This window comes from Heteronotia binoei, chromosome 5 (genome assembly GCF_032191835.1).
Source record: "Heteronotia binoei isolate CCM8104 ecotype False Entrance Well chromosome 5, APGP_CSIRO_Hbin_v1, whole genome shotgun sequence".
Taxonomy (NCBI): Eukaryota; Metazoa; Chordata; class Lepidosauria; order Squamata; family Gekkonidae; genus Heteronotia; species Heteronotia binoei.
In genome coordinates, this window is record NC_083227.1 from 37,995,326 (window position 1) to 38,015,522 (window position 20,197).

At 44.6% G+C, this 20,197-nt stretch overlaps 1 protein-coding gene across 1 annotated transcript; it reads right to left on the reverse strand.

The window, feature by feature from the left end:
* Positions 1 to 1,082: 1,082 nt before the first annotated feature.
* Positions 1,083 to 19,697, reverse strand: LOC132571961 (early activation antigen CD69-like). The gene is made up of 7 exons (XM_060238754.1): positions 19,669 to 19,697; positions 18,653 to 18,841; positions 13,331 to 13,482; positions 8,971 to 9,075; positions 8,452 to 8,663; positions 6,564 to 6,670; positions 1,083 to 2,546 (listed from the first exon to the last, which is right to left on the reverse strand). Exons 1-7 carry the CDS (start codon positions 19,695 to 19,697, stop codon positions 2,432 to 2,434), a joined length of 909 nt encoding a protein of 302 aa, XP_060094737.1. The 3' UTR covers positions 1,083 to 2,431.
* Between the last annotated feature and the right edge of the window lie 500 nt (positions 19,698 to 20,197).

Sequence of the window (20,197 nt, forward strand, 5' to 3'; positions counted from 1 at the left end):
ACCATCTATGTCTGGGAAGCAGTGCAGATCAAAGCTGCATTATAAGCAAGCAGGCCAAGATCTTCTCTGTGTTTTCCAGGGAGATTTGTGTTGGGAAGGCTTAACAAAATCAGTTTGAGAGACCTGGCCCAACTGGACTTGAGCAAGGGATAGAGTTACATAAACTACCTTAAAAATAGCAGTCCATGATCCACTCTGGGCCCGCTAGGAACAACTGTGCACTTGCCTGAGAAGCCACAGGCACTTTCACATATGCACTTTTAAATCTACTTAAATCTAAAGTGCTACTTAATGCACTTTAGAGATCATTTGCAAGTGGATTCTGCCATTTCACAAAGCAAAATCCAGTTGCAGAGTGCACTGAAAGTGAACTGAAACCACATTATTCAGTGTGCATGAAAATGATGCTATGTAAAGCTGCCCTGGCAGACCTAACCTACATAAGTTTGTGAAAGAAAAAGACTCTGAAATTCACATGCAAAAACAGCAGTTCAAGAGCTACTCTATGTCTGCAAGGAAGAACTTGTGTGCTTGTTCATAGATAACACACAGCCTACTAATCAAATTCCACTCCTAAGAACTGGGGAAGTGACATGGCTTTGAAAAATGAATACAAAGGCTAATGACATTCATGAACATATGAGTTCATACATCTTGAAAAGTTCATATTACGATCTGAGCAGGCGCCTTCAAACTTGCTTTGTTTGCATTATGGGCTTACCCATTCATTTTATCACACACCCCTATTAATGCAACAATGTCACGAGGGGAAATAAATAAATTTACAAACTCTTGTTCCCACCATTCTCCCGAAGCTTCACTACAACAGTCAGGCAACAGATAAGGGCAGCTGCCTGGATTGGTTTTTGTGGCTCACGTGCATTTCCATCCAAACAGCTTAACAAAGACTGCGCTAAGCAACTAGTCAATGAAAGGGAGCCAAGGCATTAGGACTCCCCATGCACAGCCCAAGGCATGGTCACCTAAATAATGCAACGCTGCTCACAATTTCCAAGCAGTGGCACAAGCACCAAATACTTGCAACCCAATGTAGAATTCTCAGTATCAAAGCAAGGAGGGTGTTTTGTTCTGTGTTAGAACAAGCTGCTTTTAATCAGCGATTAAATTAAGATTTACGAGGGAGGAAACTTCCCCACACTGAAGCTTACACTGTTAAATTAACTTGCTGCTTTCCCTTTAAAAAAACGTCATAAGGAACCAACAGCCCAAGATCCACTCTGGGTCTGCTCAAAAGAACTCGGCATACTTGTTTGAGGCATACAATAGAATACCTCAAAATTCAGAGAGATTATGGAGTCTCGATACGTAGCAAAAGAGCAGTGTACTGACAGATCTCTGGCCTAGGCTTGCTCTCAGAACAGACACTGTGATAAGAGATGAGGAGCAGAAGGAAAGGAAGTTTTAACTGCATACAGACACTGCAGTCAAGAGTAGCTTCTAGATGACCAAGGGCCAATCAGTGCTGTACACTCTCAATCCCTTCTTGAATATAACATGGACTCTCCTGCAAAGCCAAAGCTGTGAAGAAAGCTGTATGACCATCTTACAGTGTCATCCTAAGTGCAAGCACACCATTCTAAAGCCACTGACTTCAACCGGCTTACGAGGGCGTAATTCTGCATAGAATGGCACAGTTGATTGCCATGAGTATGCTTCCACAGCAGGCTCACTGCCAAAGCTATGCAGATCTGTGTTCACCTTGCTTTAACTTGTGCAAACACTGCAACAGCTATTAGTGCTGCACGTCCCAACAGTGCAACACAAGAACGTCTGCATGCTGCCTACAAGGCAAGTAAATGTGCAATTTTGTGGTCAAGAGGAAATCTTGCTATTAAAAAACCCAACTGGTTGAACACAGCAGTTCTGTCTCTTCAGAATCCTAACCCACAAACCCTTCTATCTGTTCTGAACTCAGCCACATTTGTCAGATCATTAATCTTCAAGACAGATTCAGGAGGGTAGCCGTATTGGTCCAAAGCAATAGAACCAAGTCTGAATCCAGTGGCACCTTTAAGACTAACAAAGTGTGATTCTGGATGCATGCTCACAAAACTTCATGCTCAGAATTAAACTTTATTGGTCTTTAAAGGTGCCGCTAGACTCAAACGTTTGTTCCATTAATCATCAAGATAGACTTCCCGCACTTGTGAAATTTTGTTTGCACCTGATTGTTTGCAGACCTACAGTATTTCTGCTTGCCTCCATATTCACCAGCACTACACAGGCATCCACTGCCTTTACTCACAGACCCAAATTGCTAGCCCTCGGTTACCACTGATAGGGGGTTTTGGACAGGAAAAGATATTGCATCAATATTCTCTAGCTCAAGATCAGGAAAGGGAATTGAGAAATTGAGATCTGCTGGAAGCATCAGGTGTTTCTCCCTGTAGGCAAGCATTTCCGGTTTCTCTTAGACAGTATGAAGATGTTTCCGACATATCCAGCGCCGCTGGCTGTCGCAATCTGTCGAGCTCTCCACGCCATCATTGAGGGAGGCACAGAGGCCTTGCCCTTTGATATCAAACCTACAACAAAAAAAGAAGTTAGCCAAGAGATAAATACAGGACACACTCAAGTTAACAAATGTCCTTTTCAAAGCCATCTCTCTCCAACTCACTCTTCTGCATTCTCACTTTTCTCAATATACCTCTAAAGAAACCATCTTTTTCTAACTGCCCCAGCTTCTAAGAGCCACAGTGGTCTGGTGATTAGAGGGTCAGACTAGGATCTGGGACATCCACATTCAAATTCCCATTCTATCACACTAGCTTGCTGGGTGGCCTTGACCCAGTCACATGGTCTCAGCCTAAACTACCTCACAGGGGGGTTGTGGGGATTAAACGGAGGACAGGAGGACAATGGTAAGCTGATTTGGGTCACCACTGGGTAGAATAGTGAAGTATAAATGAAATATAATGAAGTAAATAAATAAATTTTGCAGCCACAGGACTTTTAGATGGCATTAGTTGATTTTTCTACTGATATGGTGAATGTTGTTGTGAATACCCTGGTAGACCTCTAGAATGAGGAGCTGACCCAGACAACTGACATGATTGCTCCTAGGTGTCCAGTTTGGTATAGTGGTTAAGAGCAGCTGACTCTAATCTGGGGAACCAACAAGGTTTGCTTCTCCACTCATCCTCCACGTGTAGCCAGCTGGGTAATCTTGGGCCAGCCACAGCTCTCTCAGCCCCACCTACCTCACAGGGTGTTTGCTGTGAGGACAGGAAGGGAAGGTGACTGTAAGCTGCACTGAAACTCCTTCAGATAGGAAAGGCGGGAAACACAAGCCAACTCTTCTTCCTTCTGGACAGCCTTATGGGATTGAAATTGAGAAGCACTGTTCTGTAGCAGTTTCTGGGCTATCTCAAAGGTAAGTTTCAGAGTGTGGTTGTACAGGGAGTGTTGCTTTGCCCCTCTATCTCTGGCCTATAAGGTTCTACAGTAGACAACAGGCATGCACTATAGGAGGAAAGGACCAGCATCAGCTGAGCACATGAGAATATCTGCATATCAGAATTAATGAGAACCTGAAAATGTAGTATCTCAATAAGAAATTAATTCATCTTAATCACACTGGCAGAGAAGAATGAGCACTAAGCTGGGACTGCCCTCGAGGACTGTCTGGAAGCTACAGTTGGTACAGAAAGTTGCAGTCAGAATGCTGACTGAGTGGGTTGCAGGGATCCAATCTTGTATCCTGGTGCCAAATTCAAGGTACTGGTATTGACCTTTAAAGATGTATACAGCTTGGGGCCAGCATACCTTAAGGGCTGCCTTTTCTCTTATAAACCAACCCACCCACTCCAGTTCTCTTCATTCATCCTGCTTTTTGGGTGCCCCTGCTATCTGAGCCTGGACACTTGGCAATGAAACTTTGCAACTCCATCCACAAGAAAGATTCACCCATCTCTCTCTATTGTTGTCTTTTGCCAATGGGCGAAGACTTTATTTTGTTTGATTAGCCCTCCTTCCTGATTTATACTCTTTGATCAATCAATCTATTAAATGTCTTAATGCTGAAATGTTTTAATGTTTTGATGTTTGCTGCTTTGGGGATCCTATTTGAGTGAAAGGAACATAGAAATGCTTTGAAGAAATAAAATGAACACGATTCATCTGTATACAAACTGGAGAGCCAGTTTGGTGTAGTGGTTAAGCGTGCAGACTCTTATCTGGGAGAACCAGGTTTGATTCCCCACTCCTCCACTTGCACCTGCTGGAATGTCTTTGGGTCAGCCATAGCTCTGGCAGAGGTTGTCCTTGAAAGAGCAGCTGCTGTGAGAGCCCTCTCAGCCCCACCCACCTCACAGGGTGTCTGTTGTGGGGGAGGAAGGTAAAGGAGATTGTGAGCCGCTCTGAGACTCTTCGGAGTGGAGGGCGGGATATAAATCCAATATCATCATCATCTTCTTCTCTGCTGTCTCTGCTTTATTGTCCTATCTTTGACTTGCTCCATTATCCATCAAAAAAATAAAAATAAAGGCCACTTCCAGCCCTCTTAACTATCAGTCCCAAAACAACAAACAATTACCTGTTCCTGCCTTAACACATTACAATTCTAAACCTAAGTCTAATTTAACTTACTGATCTAGTTACTAAATAAACATGTGTAGTATCAGACATGCATAGCATCAGAACCTACTTACATAGCTGTAATACATCAGCAGCATGAATGGAAAATTAACAATATTTTAGCAACACATGAACAGCATGGTGAGACACCAAAATTCACTAAACAAAATTATTACTTAGTTATTAGATATTAGTTATTAATTAGTAAAAATTAGTTATTAATAAAAGACTCAGGATATTTTAGGAACACATAAACAGCATGGTGAGACAAATACGTTAAACAAAAAAAGTTTTTGCATCACTTTGGAGTACCTGAAGACAATAACAGTTCAACACTGAAATTGTTGCAGCAATGCAAGAAATAGGCTGCAGCAGCTACACTATGGAAGGGCATGTTCAGCCAGTTGAGTCATCTGATGACTATTTAAAACTGTTACAACATGACAAGCCACCAGAAATCACAAGGTAACACTTCTCTACACTCCCATAGCTAAAGATAAAATGGAGATGGGAGAGCATCTGCTTGAAATGCAAAAGGTCCCAGGTTCAATCTCTGGTATCTCCAGTTAAAAGATCTAGCAACAGGTGATGTGCAAGGTATTGACCTGAAACCTTGGAGAGCTGCTGCCAGTCTGAGTAGATAATACTGACTTTGATGGACCAATGGTCTGATTCGTTATAAGACAACTTCATGTGCATTCATTCTCTAAGGCACTGCCCCCAGGACACAGTAATAATGCAATTATTAGTACTCCATCTGTGAAGGCAAACCATAGCTCTTGATACATTACTTACATCAGATAGTTTTAAAAGGTAGCTATGTTGGCCTGCAACAGCTAGATTAGACACCAACAAGATTTTAAACATTCAAGAATGCTTAAGCATTCAAGAATCAAACCTCCCTTTGTTGGTATTCAACGAAGGGATTATTGACTCTCAAAATCTTATACCTCTCAAATCGTGTTGGTCTTAAAGTGCTACTGGTCCCAACTCTAGCTGTAATTGTATCAGAGTTTGTGTTTCAGACTACAGGAAATAACATTCTTCAGTCCAACCACTGAGACCTCATTAATCCTAGATGGATTCATCCTTCACTTCCCACTTCCATACTCTTTGTCTCTGTTGTTTCTTCACTGACAGTATTATTTAATGAAGGTCCCCTTCCATTCTTATCTTTACAAAAACCAAACCAACTAAACCAGCCTTGCGTCTCCTAGGCACATGTAAAGTTGCTACAACACAAAGAAGAGTGTCCAAACTTGAGAATCTGACAGCCTGAGCAGCTTCATGGTGCTGCTGGGTGGGGGGAGGCAATTGCCCCTTCTGGAAAATTGCAAGTGTGGCTTGAGCCCCCCTGCCTGCAGTTAACACCCCTAGATCTCCCTCCATTTTCCCACTGTAAGGCAGGTTAGACTCAGAGAGAGCAACTTACAAACACATCTCATGGCAATGTGGGGATTTGTATACCCATATCTCCCAGATCGTAATCTGACATATAGACACATCCAGACCAGCAGCATGGGTGGCACTGTGCTGACCCAGAAGTGAGCCGGCACAAGCAGAAGCGCCCCCGGATGGCCAGATGGCATGCAACCTGCTGCTGGGACAGGGGCGGGCTGCACACACTGTGGAGAAGCTCAAGCGTTCCAAATGCTGAGTTTCTGCTGCTTCCTGGCTGTTCAGACATCCAGAAGGCTCCTTGGAGGCGCTCCTCCTCCTTTTTGCAGCAGGACTCAAATGACTGCCGACGGGAACGGGACAGGGGCAGATGAGCACATTTGGTTGCACTGTTCTGGTCTACCCACGTCCCATCCCTGTGCCAGCTTAAAATGCCAGTCTCAACATTGGATCTCAAAACAATCTTTCCACCCACCCCACACCCACAAAAAAAGATTGTGTGTCTAACAAACCCCATTTCCCCTAAACACTCTTCAGCCCCAACATTCATAAAAACAAACATCACTTACCAGTCATTAAAATCCAAACCATCTGGCTGTTTCCAAGGCTTTCCTATGTCCTCTCTTCGGAGCCCAATCCAATACTCAGCAGATGCTTTATTCTCATTTATGAAAGCCTTTTTTAAAAAAGAGTTTAGTTTACTTTTAAAAGAGTTTACTTTTTAAAAACTATATTACTACAACATAATTTTAGTATCTTGTTTTAGAATTTGTTTCCTATGCTAATCCTTAAAAGATAGGGTGAACTATAAATTCAAGATATCTACTCAATATTCAGATTATGCCTTCAATTCTCTGTGCCCTAGGGACAGAGAAATGTACTTCTTTTAGAAAACTACATAAGTAGATTATGACAAATAAGACAATGAATTGCACATATAGTCCATCTCTCTTGCTGAGACTCAAGGCAGATAACAAAATCTAGAGCAATGCAAAATCAATAATTTAAAGCATATTATAAACCAAATAAGGCTGGATAGCCAAATTAGAATGCATACAATAAACAGCATCAAACTATAGCCCTTGCCCCTTGGCAAAAGTCATATTATAACCCTATTCCCTTTTACTATGGTTGCCAACATCCAGCAGGTAGCTGGAAGTCTCCTGCCATTTCAACTGACCTCCAGGAGGCAAATCAGTTCACCTAAAGAAAATGATCACTTTGGAAGGTGGACTCTTTGACATTATACCTTGCAGAGGTCCCCCTCCCCTCTCCAAATTCCACTTCAGGCTCCACTCCCAAAATCTCCAGGTATTTCCCAACTTGGAGCTGGCAACTGCAGAAGGACAGAAGTGTTGGGCAGCCTTCCTGACCTCCACAGGCAGGCCATTCCACAAGGTGAGAGCCTCAACAGAGAATGCTCAGCTACAGGCAGCTGCTGATCTTGCCCAGTTGCAGAGAGGGACCTTCAGCGGATCAATGCAGCTATTGCAGTGGGGCATACCAGGAGAGTCGGTCCTTTAAATGTGTGGGCTCTAGGCCATGAAGGGCTTTGTAGGTGATTGTCACAAGAGATTGTGAAGCCGCAATGTTTAAACTAGAGCTCCTGAATTGTGCCTAAAATACCAACACCTTTGTGCATCAACTGATATGTCCAAACTGGCCTCTAGAGAAGCTCCATAGCCTTATAGCTACAAAGGCATGACTGTTTGTCACTGTGCCTGAACAAAGTGTCATATCCTCGACACTCAAGAGTTGAAAAGTGCTCCTGGTCACTGAAACAAAAAGGCACAGAGAAGGCTCAAGGGGTTTGATATCAAGCCTGTCGTCCTGTGAGACCAGAAGAAGAAGTGCAGATTTATACCCCACCCTTCTCTCTGAATCAGAGACTCAGAGTGGCTTACAGTCTCCCATATCTTCTCCCCCCACAACAGACACCCTGTCAGGTAGGTGGGGCTGAGAGGGCTCTCACAGCAGCTGCCCTTTCAAGGACAACCTCTGCCAAGGCCATGCCAGCAGGTGCAAGTGGAGGAGTGGGGAATCAAACCCGGGAATCAAACCCGGTTCTGAGCCGCCCTGAGCCTGCCTTGGCAGGGAGGGCGGATATAAATAAAAATTATTATTATTATTATTATTATTATTATTATTATTATATAAGAGTCCGCGCACTTAACCACTACACCAAACTGGCTCTCCAACTAGCTGAACTTTGCTAGAAGCTGGAGACTTTGACTCCTCTGGGTTACAAGGTCCATCAACTACCATCACTTCAGCCTTGCCTGGACTCAAGTGGCTTGCCCATATTCAGGACCTCTTTTGGCACTGAGCAGGACAAAACCAGAGTCATCAAGGCATCAACATCCTTTCATTCTTAATCACCATGCAGTCTCCCCCTAGTGGCCAACAACAGTCACACAATCCATGATAGAGTCATTCTATCAAGTCGGAACTCCTTACCTTTTCCTCAGGAGTGTCCATCACAACCATGGAGGCACCATATGACGTGCAGTTGCTGTGGGCAAAATCCCAGGTGCTATCCGTATCAGAGAAACCATAACAGTATTCTGCATTCCACGTCCAACCTCGGGGGCATGAAGTGGTCAGGGATGGTTTGGATGTTGACGAAACTTTCAGTTGCTTTATTTCTGCTTCCAGCTGTTTTCTTTGGGCTGTCACAGGAAGAAAGTTAAAGATGCATGACATGCACCACCACAATGCCATCTACACCTACAGCTCAGGATGCTGATTTTTCTATAACTGTCGCAGACCTCTGCCTCCTCACTTACGGTGTTCCTCTGGGGGCACCCCATCCCCCAGGAGCAGCATCACAGGTTGCAAGGGGGAAGGGGAAATCCCACACCAATGTAGGAAATCCTGTCCATCAGCAGAAGTTACCACTGAATCCAAGTAAATATGTCTATGTCCTACATCTAGGAAGTGGACAGGAAAATCACAATATAAAATAAGGGAACTCACCATCACCAACAAAGTTGTAAACAACTGAGATCACCAACGATACAGATACGGCTGCTATTACTGTTATCACAATAACCTTCTTCTTGCTGAGTCTACACCTGCCAACTAAAAGAGAGACAAACACAACATCATAATTTAATGGAGATGACCGGGCTGTAGGAGAAACGAATCCCAGGAGCTGCTCCGCTGCCAGGAGCAATGTGCTCCGTGAAGCACAGGAGACCTTGGCTGGGCTTGCTTCTCCTGAAATCAGCTTTAAACCAGACTGCTGGAGAAGCCAACACAAAACTCAGCTCGATGGGAGCAATCCGTTCTCAATGGCACAGCAGACCCTGGGGCTGGCTTCTTCTGTGGGCTGGATTAAACTGGACTGCTTGAGAAGTCAGCCCCAAGTGGAGTCAGCAGGAACAGTCTGCTCCCCATTGGCACAGCTGATCCTCAGGCTGTCTTCTGCAGTCCCTTTAAACTTTAAAGGGATTGCAGTAGAAGCCTGGCAAACAGGCTCCCGCCTCTCTGCTGTTTTCAGATCTGCCCATCTGTGATTTCCCACCCCCCTCCCCAGTTTTCCCAAGAAAATCCAGATACACTTAGGATGCAGAAATCTACCCCCCAAAATACCAGTATTTTGGAGGTAGATTTTCATCTTGGGTAGATCTGAATACACACCCCTAGTCACTACAAGTTGCTCACAACTCAACAATGCTTAATGAACAGAACTATCTTTTTAATGCCTGTGAAAAGTTTTTGGTAGTGTTATTGCATTGTTTATTGCACATATCAGACTACTTTTATTAATTTTGTAATCCACCTTTAATCTCAGGAAAAAGACCATAGATGAAGTAACCATACCAATAACAGATTTACAGTGTAATCTGAGCCAAGTAACAGTCCTCTCAGCACTCAGACATCAATGGCCAAACAGAACAAACTCTTAATGAGGCATAAACATTTGCAGATTAAAGCCAGCAGTGTCGGATGCTTCCAAGTTTTATCCTACATTGACCAACACACACACAGATTTAAAGGGGAAGAACTATAAACAATGAATATCAAATACTGAAACAATGAAAATTCATAACAGCAGTGACTGACAACACTATAAACCTCTCAGCTTTGCAGTATTTACTTTGCATTTGCAGTGAGACAATAAACCCTGGTCTAAATTGTGCCATAAACAACAAGGCTCAGATTCTATTACCAATCTTTGCTTCATTGAGATCCTGTGTGATGTAGTAGTTAAGAGCAGCAGACTCTAATCTAGAGAACCAGGTTTGATTCCCGGCTCTTCCACATGAACCCTGCTGGGTAACCTTAGGCCAGTTACAGTCCTCTCAGAGCTCTCTCAGTCCCACCTATCTCACAAGGTGTCTTTTGTAAGGAGAGAAAGAGAAGGCAATTTGAAATGCCTCAGGGTAGAGAAAAATGAGGTATAAAACCTAACTCTTCTTCTTCACACTGTAACATGTTTGTCTTGCAAAAACTGATGACTCTCAGGTTAACTGCAGAGCATTTGGGGAAATTACAATGTTCTCCCACTAACTTCTGAGCACTGGGTGCCAGAGCTGCATTCATTTATTTATTTTGCCCAGTGACTGTCCTATCCAAACAGCAGTCAGAGATTGCTCACATGTTTTGTACTGCAGGAATAAGTATGAAAAAAGAGTCCCTGAATTTATCGGGTACTGCAATGGTATGATCTGAGTAAATGTGGGGACAGAGCTAGCATACTGCAGCTCTCTGAGCTCACCAATGCTGTTGAAAAGTAATATTAAATAGGGGGCTGCTTGTATGTAAGGATAAGTCTACAATCTAAGGCCCAGAAGAGAAGAGTATAGCTGTACAGGACAAAGTGTACATCAGTAATGTATGGCAGAGTGGAATTTTATTGATAGTTTATTTCCTGGTGTAGTTTATTTTCTGGCAACATACCAGAATAACATGTCTACAGGGAGTGAGGGCAGAAATTGCCTTATACACACACACAGGCCCACCTAAAGAAAACTTTTGGTTGTCCATAGCTAACAGGGTGAGCAGATTTTGGACATATGAAATGAAAATGCTATATGCACAATAAACTATGCAAAATGTAATGTCTTTGTACAAAAGTCATTGGGTTCATTGTTTTTTAGAAATCTGATTTTCAATATTTTGTCAGGTAACAAAGGTAGTATGAAAAATGGGAGGGGACCATGGGAAATGGAATTATGCAAACAGAGGTTAACACCAGGAATGAGGAATAGTTAGATGCCAAAGGCACTGAAACGCCTCTACTGAATTATACTTAGCCAGCCAGTGACAACTCTTTGAAGTGACCCCTTATGTTCGACACCTTATTTTCTATTTCAAAGAAATAAAAAACACCAAGCTATCTTATTTGGTAAATATTAATATGTTGCAAATGTTATAATCCAGCTTTTACTAAAAGAGATATGGTAGCTGAGCTTCAGCAACCAAGAAGGTATCCCTAACACATTTTAAATAGAGAAAAGACTCAACCAATTAAGGTGCTGCAATTTTCACACATCAGTCCCAGCTATTAAATCAGCAAATCTGTGTAGAAAGGAGAAAGATCTGTCATGACAGTCACCTCTCTGTTACCATTACTGTGTAACGCAGGGATACTCTGTGGCTCTTCTAAGTACTGTTCCCCAATATGTCACCTGCCCCAAGATCAGGAAACTGGACAAGGCCATTAGCCAGCAGATGTTTCAGCCCACCTTGAAACAACTACTTCCACAAGGAAAGAATGATGGGTAAGCTGAAAGCCTCCAGAAGCTGCAGTTCCAATGGAAGTAAAGGGGCTCCTCCTCCGCAACAACCCCCAAACCCTTCTCTGCAATGTCTGTGCTCTGCAGCTGTCAGGAAGAGCCAGCTTTTCCATAGAAAAGGCATACAACCACCAAAGCAGCCACAAAGGAAAATATCACCCTGGCCACAATGGGGTTGTTAACTCCTCTTTCTCCGTAACTAGCTTCCTCTCTCGCCAAAGCTGCTGTTCCTCATGCTGAGGACAGAGCAAGAAAACACAGAGAGAAGCTCTTCCCTTTACTTTCAGATACAAAAGGCTGGTAAAGTTTAGCAGAGGTAGAAAAGAGAGAGAGGGACAACCCTACCTCCACAGCCATAATTTTGCTAGTTAAAAATGTTAGTTATATATTTATTTCTTAAATTTCTGTTATGTATGCTGCTGGTGAGGTGGGACACAGGGCATACAATAGTCGTGTGGTTCTTGTGGGCACTGGAAATTGCAAATGTGGCTCCCCACAAACCACTGAATAGGCCTCACTGGTGTAATGGGAGTAGATATGGGAACAGCTGCTACTGCACAGGCACCTGCTTTCCTCACACTCTCACACACACACACACAGAGAAGACTGACAATTAAGATGGTCCCTGTATAGTATACCATGGGACAAGCCAACAAGGCCTGCCAAGCTTACTTGCTTTGACACCTGCCACAAGGGGGAGGGTTGCAGAGTAGGAAGAGCAGCCAAGTTCTAATTTGGAGGTGAGTCAACAGATCAAAGCAGCCCCGTGGCGCAGAGTGGTAAAGCAGCAGTACTGCACTCTCTCGGCTTGGCTTCGCGAACGAAGATTTAAGAAGCCAAGCCGAGAGAGTGCAGTACTGCTGCTTTACCACTCTGCGCCACGGGGCTGCTTTGATCTGTTGACTCACCTCCAAATTAGAACTTGGCTGCTCTTCCTACTCTGCAACCCTCCCCCTTGTGGCAGGTGTCAAAGCAAGTAAGCTTGGCAGGCCTTGTTGGCTTGTCCCATGGTATACTATACAGGGACCATCTTAATTGTCAGTCTTCTCTGTGTGTGTGTGTGTGAGAGTGTGAGGAAAGCAGGTACTGCACTACTGTGATCTGAACTCTCTGCTCACAACCTGAGTTCGATTCCGGCGGAAGCTGGATTCAGGTAGCCAGCCCAAGGTTGACTCAGCCTTCCATCCTTCCAAGGCCGGTAAAATGAGTACCCAGCTTGCTGGGGGGAAAGTGTAAAAGACTGGGGAAGGCAATGGCAAACCACCCTGTAAAAAGTCTGCCGTGACGTCACCCCAGAGCTGGAAACGACTGGTGCTTGCACAGGGGACCTTTCCTTTCCTTTTCCTTTCCAACAGATCAAAAGTACACAGTCAAAAGTTACCACTTCTGTGCAGCTGAGAAAAGACTACCACCAGTGAACGTTTAAGGACTATACAAGTTAGCCACAAAAACCTCACAGCAAGATTTACAGAGGGATTGATCTGGCCTCAAGATGGTGCTTTCACCTTTGCATTGGATTCGCTCCTTCTACTGAAAGGCCAATACTTCCACCAATACATACGGTACTTCTTTAACAGTATGGGTTCACTTACCATTCTGTTTGTTTCTTCCTGAGCCTTCATTGTGGGGAGGTGCCATTTGCTCCGAAGCTGGATCGCTCAAATCATTTTCTGGGCACGCAACTCTAAGAGGTTCTGTCACTTCTGGCTGAATTGTACAAGTCATGCTGATCACCATTTCTGTTCTTCCAAACGAGACTCGCATTAGAAACTGTTCCACAGGCCACTGATTCCGACACCCCTCCCCACCATGATTTGCTGCCCATAAATGTAAACCCCCTGTCATTAAGTGTGTTTTTGTGCATACTTGAATGTTGCTTTTCAAAACATCTTTCAAATGTTGCTTTTCAAAACAGGTAAGGCCTATAATGCAGAGGTATGTCCTGCCACATAAATCACTGAGAAGGAAAGCCAATACCCCTCGAAAATAAATTGTGGGACAGTGTGGTGCCAAAATGGTAACGTGACAGCAGTGTTCCCTCTAAGCTGTGCACGTGAGCGGCCTCTCATTCACACAGGGAGCCCCGCAGGCAACAATCTGGAGCTGCACGGTCTTCCACTGCCCATTGCCCATTTTAAGATTATAGTAGTTATATTCTGTTCAGAAGGTGAACTGCTCTGCTTGGAGGGGGGGGGGATTAGAGGAACACTGGGTATTTCTCGGGCATGGCAGCACTGAAAAAATCAACTGTAAGCAAGCAAAAACTTGTGAAAATAGCAGATCATGCCGGCAGTGTGCTCTTGGCAGAAGCAAACTCCAGCCAGATCAATGTTCATTTAACACAGGTTGTCACATTCTCTAGAAGAGCACAAACAATTCTCCTAACGTTTTGCCCCAAAGTAGGCAAGGCAGAGAGAAAATCTCTAGCCTAAGGTCATCCAACAAAGTTTAATCAACAACGGTTTTAACCTAGGTTTCTACATCCTGAGACCTTGTCCCACATTCTGACTAGCGTAACTCACTTGCACATGCTGGTTTCCTCATCCCTAATAACCCATGTTGTTTTTCAAAAAAGATAAGCAGTAGATGCTTAGCTAGACACAACACAGTTTTTATCTACTTCACAGCTTGTTCCTCACTCTGATGCCGTTATTTCATACACACAAGTTGAAACTCCCTTTAAGCTGTTTTAAGATTAAACAGATAACTTTATAGTTAATCTACAAACAAAATAAAGCTGTACAAAATGCATTGAAGTACATTTGATCCCATTTAGAAAAGCCTGCCAGCTTCTGGATTTTGTATAATACACAGACTTTTTTTTTGTAAGCCTGAGATTTACAAACCGCTATTCTAAGCAATCTGTTTGTTTACTTTACTATCAGCAGCAGCCGCATGACTTAACATATTAATCTTACAGATACAGAACATGTGCATTTTATGACAGGGAAGAGGGAAGTGGCATGCAGCTACTTTGCCCATAAATTCTGAAAAATACAGCACATTACATTTAAAAAGTGGGCTGAAAGTTGAAGAGTCAGAAGTGGACCTCCCTTCCAAACATCTACGAATCACTGGATTACTTATTTCTAACCCACTTCCTGGTACTACATACAAAAAAAGGAGAGGTTGTGAGATAAACGTCCTTCAGTCCTGCAAGCCCTGCTTCCAATATTATACTGCTGCCTGTCATTTTCAATAATAATTGGAAGCTGCCTATTTGCAACCCTAGCCACATAGCATTTAAGGCCGGAGATAACCAGAGTCGGTCTGACACTGCCAGCCTCTGCACAGCAACCCTCTTTAACCTTGGCAGTCTCCCATCCAAGTATTAATTATGCCATCTGGTCAGAGCTTCCGTGCTCTGACCAGATCAAGCTGGGCTGGGATGCTGGGCTGCTCTGTGGTTTTTAGTGGTAAGGAAAAGATACTGTGTGTGTGCGCTTAAAAGTAGCATACGAACATCGAAGTGGCAGGCACTGAACCTTATACCAATTTAAATTGGGATCCAATTTAAACACGCTTTGAGCAGAGTTAATTTGTTGTTATTTTAAAGAGTCCTCCAACTCCTGAACATCTAAAGTCTGACCTAAGTCTCCATTCATTCAGTAATGAGAGTGGGCAACATTGCTAGCTTTCTTTAAGTACAGAAGCACTCCCCAAATGGCACCTGTGGTCACCATAGCTGCAGTTAAGTGGGTTTCCTGGCATCTACTTCTGCTGCCACGTTTTGTGACTCTCCACATCCCATTTCAAGTACCTTCCCTCTCCTATTCACACTCCTTCCTTCTCTAACATTTTTTTTGCCAATTTTTACTCCCCACTCTCAGTTCTCTCTCTCCTCAGTCCCTGTGCCATGCTGCCTTTCCAGCCAGTTTTGAGATGTACAGAAGGTGACTGAAGTACGGAGAATGTGGGGTTGTTGCAATGGGATAGGAAGAAGAGCCAAGATCTAACCACTTCCTGGGAAGTCCTGGCAATAGCTGCAAGTTAAATGGTAACAGGCCCAGAAAACTCATATCTTGATTTCACTTGGCCACTTGTTTTTATTCAGACCATGAATTTGCTTGAAAGTTTGCCAAAGCAAACAGCAGCGTGATAATTTTTAAAAAAATAAATCCAAAAAGTGAAACTACATCCAAGAGGAGGCAAAAAAAAAGGAACCAGGAGGAGGATAGAGATTGGGGCAGAGGACAGAAGAGTTGAAATTTCTACCCTCTAAGCCAGGGGTGGCCAATGGTAGCTCTCCAGATGTTTTTTGCCTACAACTCCCATCAGCCCGCCAGCACCGCTGATGGCTGGGGCTGAAGGGAGTTGGAGGCAAAAAACATCTGGAGAGCTACCGTTGGCCACCCCTGCTAAGCATACACAGGTTTATGGACTCCAGACTACTGGCTTCAATTAGAGGCCCATGTCAGTGCGCCTTGATTTTATAATAATAATGTTTTATTTTATTTTACAAAGATGTACAGTAAATAACCAAGGAGATAGTTTTTAATTTTTTCAAATATTTAAATATTAGTAAACTCTGGCAATTTACCTCATGATGACTGAGCAGAATAAGGTTGCAGATGACATCACACTAAGACAGGTTGTTTTTTTACTAACATATGTCAAAACTCCCAGAATTGACTGTCTCTCACCATGGCAGCCATTTTGTGAGCGGCCCCACCTTACCAACAGCAGCCATTTTGTGGTGGCACCCACTAACTTTCCAAACTCCAGAAGTACCCGCCACCTCAACAGCAGGGCCGGATTAAACCCTAGGCTGTCAAAATCTTGGGGGCCCCCTCACAAATTATCTCAAAGTTAGGGTGCCTGCCCCACAGCCTGTGGCCCCACTGCAGCCTGCAGGAACCTTCTCAAAAGCCCCTTTGTGACTGCTAATAAGATTGATATAATTTCCCTTTTTTCTTTAGGTACAGTAGAGTGAGACCAATTCTCCAACAGGAGCACCTTAGGGTTACAAGGAGAGAAGCAAACTTGACAATGATGCCAGCAGCAGTCGCACCAGGCAAGTCGGGCAAAGAGTGGCTCAGTTGCTGGTTGCGTGTGCAGGCTGGGAGGGCTGCAAGAAGGGGGGAAATGGGGGAAAGCTGGCCCGGGGCCCCTAAAGGCATGGGGCCCATAGGCCAGTGCCTACTTGGCCTAATTGTTAATCCAGCCCTGCTCAAAAGTCTGCCTCAAGCAACCAAATGTCTTGAGCCTGGAAGTGACTGCAAACCAGATTGCCAGATGCATGGTCAAGACTCTAGCACTGATAATTCCATGTGAAGAAAGCACCAGGAATGATGCAACCTAGAAGCTAGTTGCCTTGGTAACTTGGCCTTGATATTCAGCAGTTCCTTCCTCTTCAACCCTACGGTGAACTGTCTGGAAGGGACTTTTGGTTGTACTTATCTGCATCATTCCCTGTAGGTGGCAGCAAAAACTGCCCAATTGCACACACAAAAATCCACCCAAAAGCTTCAGCAAAATCCAAAATCCACCAGCAAAAACTTGAGAGTGGATTCTCACTAGGCAGCCATTTTATGTATAAAACATGACACACACAGCAGTGGCCAAGAGGCCATTAAAATCAAGGAATTACAAGGTGAAACACGTAAAATTTAATTATGAAATCATTCACTAGTTAAATTACCTAGCACCTGTACTGGGTTTGAACTTTAAAAACCCAGTACTGAGATGCATCCAGAGAAACTCCTAGAAATATCATTACCCCCACTTTCAGTAATTTTTCCTGTCCTACAAACTCTCAGATCAAGAAATCAGAAGGGCATCAAACATGCAAATTAGACCTCAAACTACCACAATCAGTGACTATATGAATCAGCCATTTTTTTTGAAAATAGTGTGACTCGGGATGTGGCTAGATTAGAAAAACCACAACCGTTATCCCCTGCAGAGCTCCCGACTGGAGGAATGCCAGCCATTGATGCTTGACTCGTATTAATGTGACTGTTTAACCTGGTTTATGAGTCCCTGAAGTATACATGCGCCTGAAGAGGTTTGAAACAGATACTTACCGGTGTCCTGTTACGCTGGTATGTCGGAGCCTGAACTGTGGGACTTTCTATGGACTTTCTTTGAACTACGTCTGTATCCTACTTGGACAAGGATTGTCCTTATTGAGGTTTTTCTGAGTTTTTGGAATATTGGAAGCGTGTTGCTCCATATACAGTGCTCAAGTTGAAGGTGTCTTATGAGTCAGCGCATGTAATAAATAAGTTTTGGTATACTGATATTAAGCATTGCAAATATTGTGCAGTTCTGTATAGGTTGTCTGCCTTTGGGCTTTTTGTGGTACTCTCGTGTACAACCTTCCCTTTTTGTGTGTTCAATCCCCAGGTGGGAGCAGGGGGTCCCCCGATATGGAGACCCTCCCCCCACTTCAAGGGCATCAGAAAGCAGGGGGAGGGAAATATCTGCTGGGCACTCCATTATTCCCTATGGAGACTGATTCCCACAGAGTATAATGGTTTAACACCTCAGTCTTACACCTCACACCTTCCGGGGAACCAGCTCGCGACTGTGTGCCATTTTGGCCGGCCCACCCAAACACGAAAGAGCCCCATGCCGCCGCCATCTGGGCTGCAAAGCCGCGAAAAATTCCACTACAGGCGACGTCCAACGAAACCAGCTTTAGCTCTCGTACCCCGAAAAACCTTGGCGGTCTCAAATGTGCTACTGGACTCGAATGTAGCTCGCTGCGCGCCGGAATACAGAAGCCGGAATGCCACTCCCGCGCTAGCTGCAAGGGTACAACGGGAAGGAGCTCTCGTGGGCCAAGTTAGGGAGTCGCAAGGGCGTCCGCGTTTGCACAAGCGCCGATAGGATCACACCCGGCCATGCCCGGGCAAGCCCTGAGCAGAGCCTGCCTCTGTCCCACCGAACAGCACTGCGCGCCGACTTACCTCTCCACGGCAAAACGGGTCGGGCCACACTTCCAGACACCGCGCCTTCTTACGGCTGTCTCCTTAATATACTCTCCGGCCCTGCCCCCTGACACTACGTAACAGGTGAAGTGACGGCGACGAATGAAAAGGGCCGGGGCGGGGCACTTGCACGCAAACCCCGACACAGCTCGTGATCTCCGTTCCCTCCTGCCCCGAAGGGGAGAGCTGTCAGCGCTACCCGATGTTACTATCGCAATTAGCGCCTGCAAGAGTTCGCCTTCCTAACGGTGGCGGTTTTACAGTCCGGTCGACTGACGGCGATCCTTTCCTTCCCGTCCGGGGGTGGGGGGTGGGGCTGGGCTTTTTTTTAAATACAAGAATCATCTGATTGGATTATCAGGATCAGCCCAGCGCTACAGAAGCCTCCATGACCAAGAGGCACACTGAGGAGTAGAAGCAGCAGGAGCTGATGCAATGAGGAAGCGAAGACCATCAGTGGTTTGGTGGGCTTTGTCTTACTGCTGTTTTCTTTTCCCAGTAGATTCTGGAGTCTGAAAGTCAGCCTTTATCCAGTTTCTTAAATAACAGGCTGCAGATATGCCCTGGACCACCATTTACCTCTTTTCCCCTTTAGCTTATTTTCAAGCTTAAACACATGAACTTCTAATGGTAGCTCAATTCTGCACTTCTTTACTATAGACCTAATAAAGGTATTGTGCTACTGCTGTCCTTTGGATCTGAGTTTATTCTTCTCTCTAGTGCCTTTACTCATGGTTCTCTGTGCTAGAGAGGTATGTTTCTATCCTTGCAGTGACTTAGGGTTGCTAGCCTCCAAGCAGGGCCTGGAAAATTACTGGAAGTAGAACTGAAATTCAGAGGGTAGAAATCAAATGGCTGTAGCAAAGCAAATGGCTGCTTTGGAGGGAGAACCTTATAATATACCATAAAGTCTAGGAGTATGGAAGTTTTAGAATGATCTCACATCCCTGATGAGCTCCCTCTGCTTCCCAAACTCTACCATCCCTAAGCCTTACCCCAAATCTCCAGGAATTTCCCACGTCATAGTTGGCAATCATCCTATGTGGTCCATTTCTTACCAGAAGCATTGATTGGAACTGTGTAGGGTTCCCTTGACGCAGAGCTGGATTAACAATTAGGCCAAGTAGGCACTGCCCTATGGGCCCCCACACCTTTAGGGGCACCAGGTCAGCTTTACTCCCTGGTTTTCCCCTTGCTTGCAGCCCTCCCAGCCTGCACACACAGTCAACAACTGAGCTGCTCTTTGTTCAACTTGCCTGATGCAGCTGCTACTGGCATTGTCAAGTTTGCCTCTCTCTGCCTCTCCCCTGAAGCTTAGTAAAAGGGGCTTTTAAGAAGGTGCCTGCAGGCTGCAGCAGGGGCCATGGGCGATGGAGTGGGCACTCAGACTCTGAGATAATTAGATATTTCAAATGCCTAGGGGCCTCCACAGAGTTTAATCTGGCACTGCCTTGATCCATGTCAGTGGAAAATTGCCAGGGTTCAATCCTGGTGAAACAAGTGCAATGCATCTGAGCATGAGCT

Excerpts from the sequence above, each read along its gene's own strand:
- LOC132571961 (XM_060238754.1), bottom strand. The coding sequence starts at position 19,697 with ATGACGTGGGAAATTCCTGGAGATTTGGG. Across the intron at positions 6,671-8,451 it reads TGGACACTCCTGAGGAAAAG|GCTTTCATAAATGAGAATAA; the intron begins GTAAGGAGTTCC and ends TTTTTAAAAAAG. Across the intron at positions 2,547-6,563 it reads GGTTTGGATTTTAATGACTG|GTTTGATATCAAAGGGCAAG; the intron begins GTAAGTGATGTT and ends TTTTTGTTGTAG.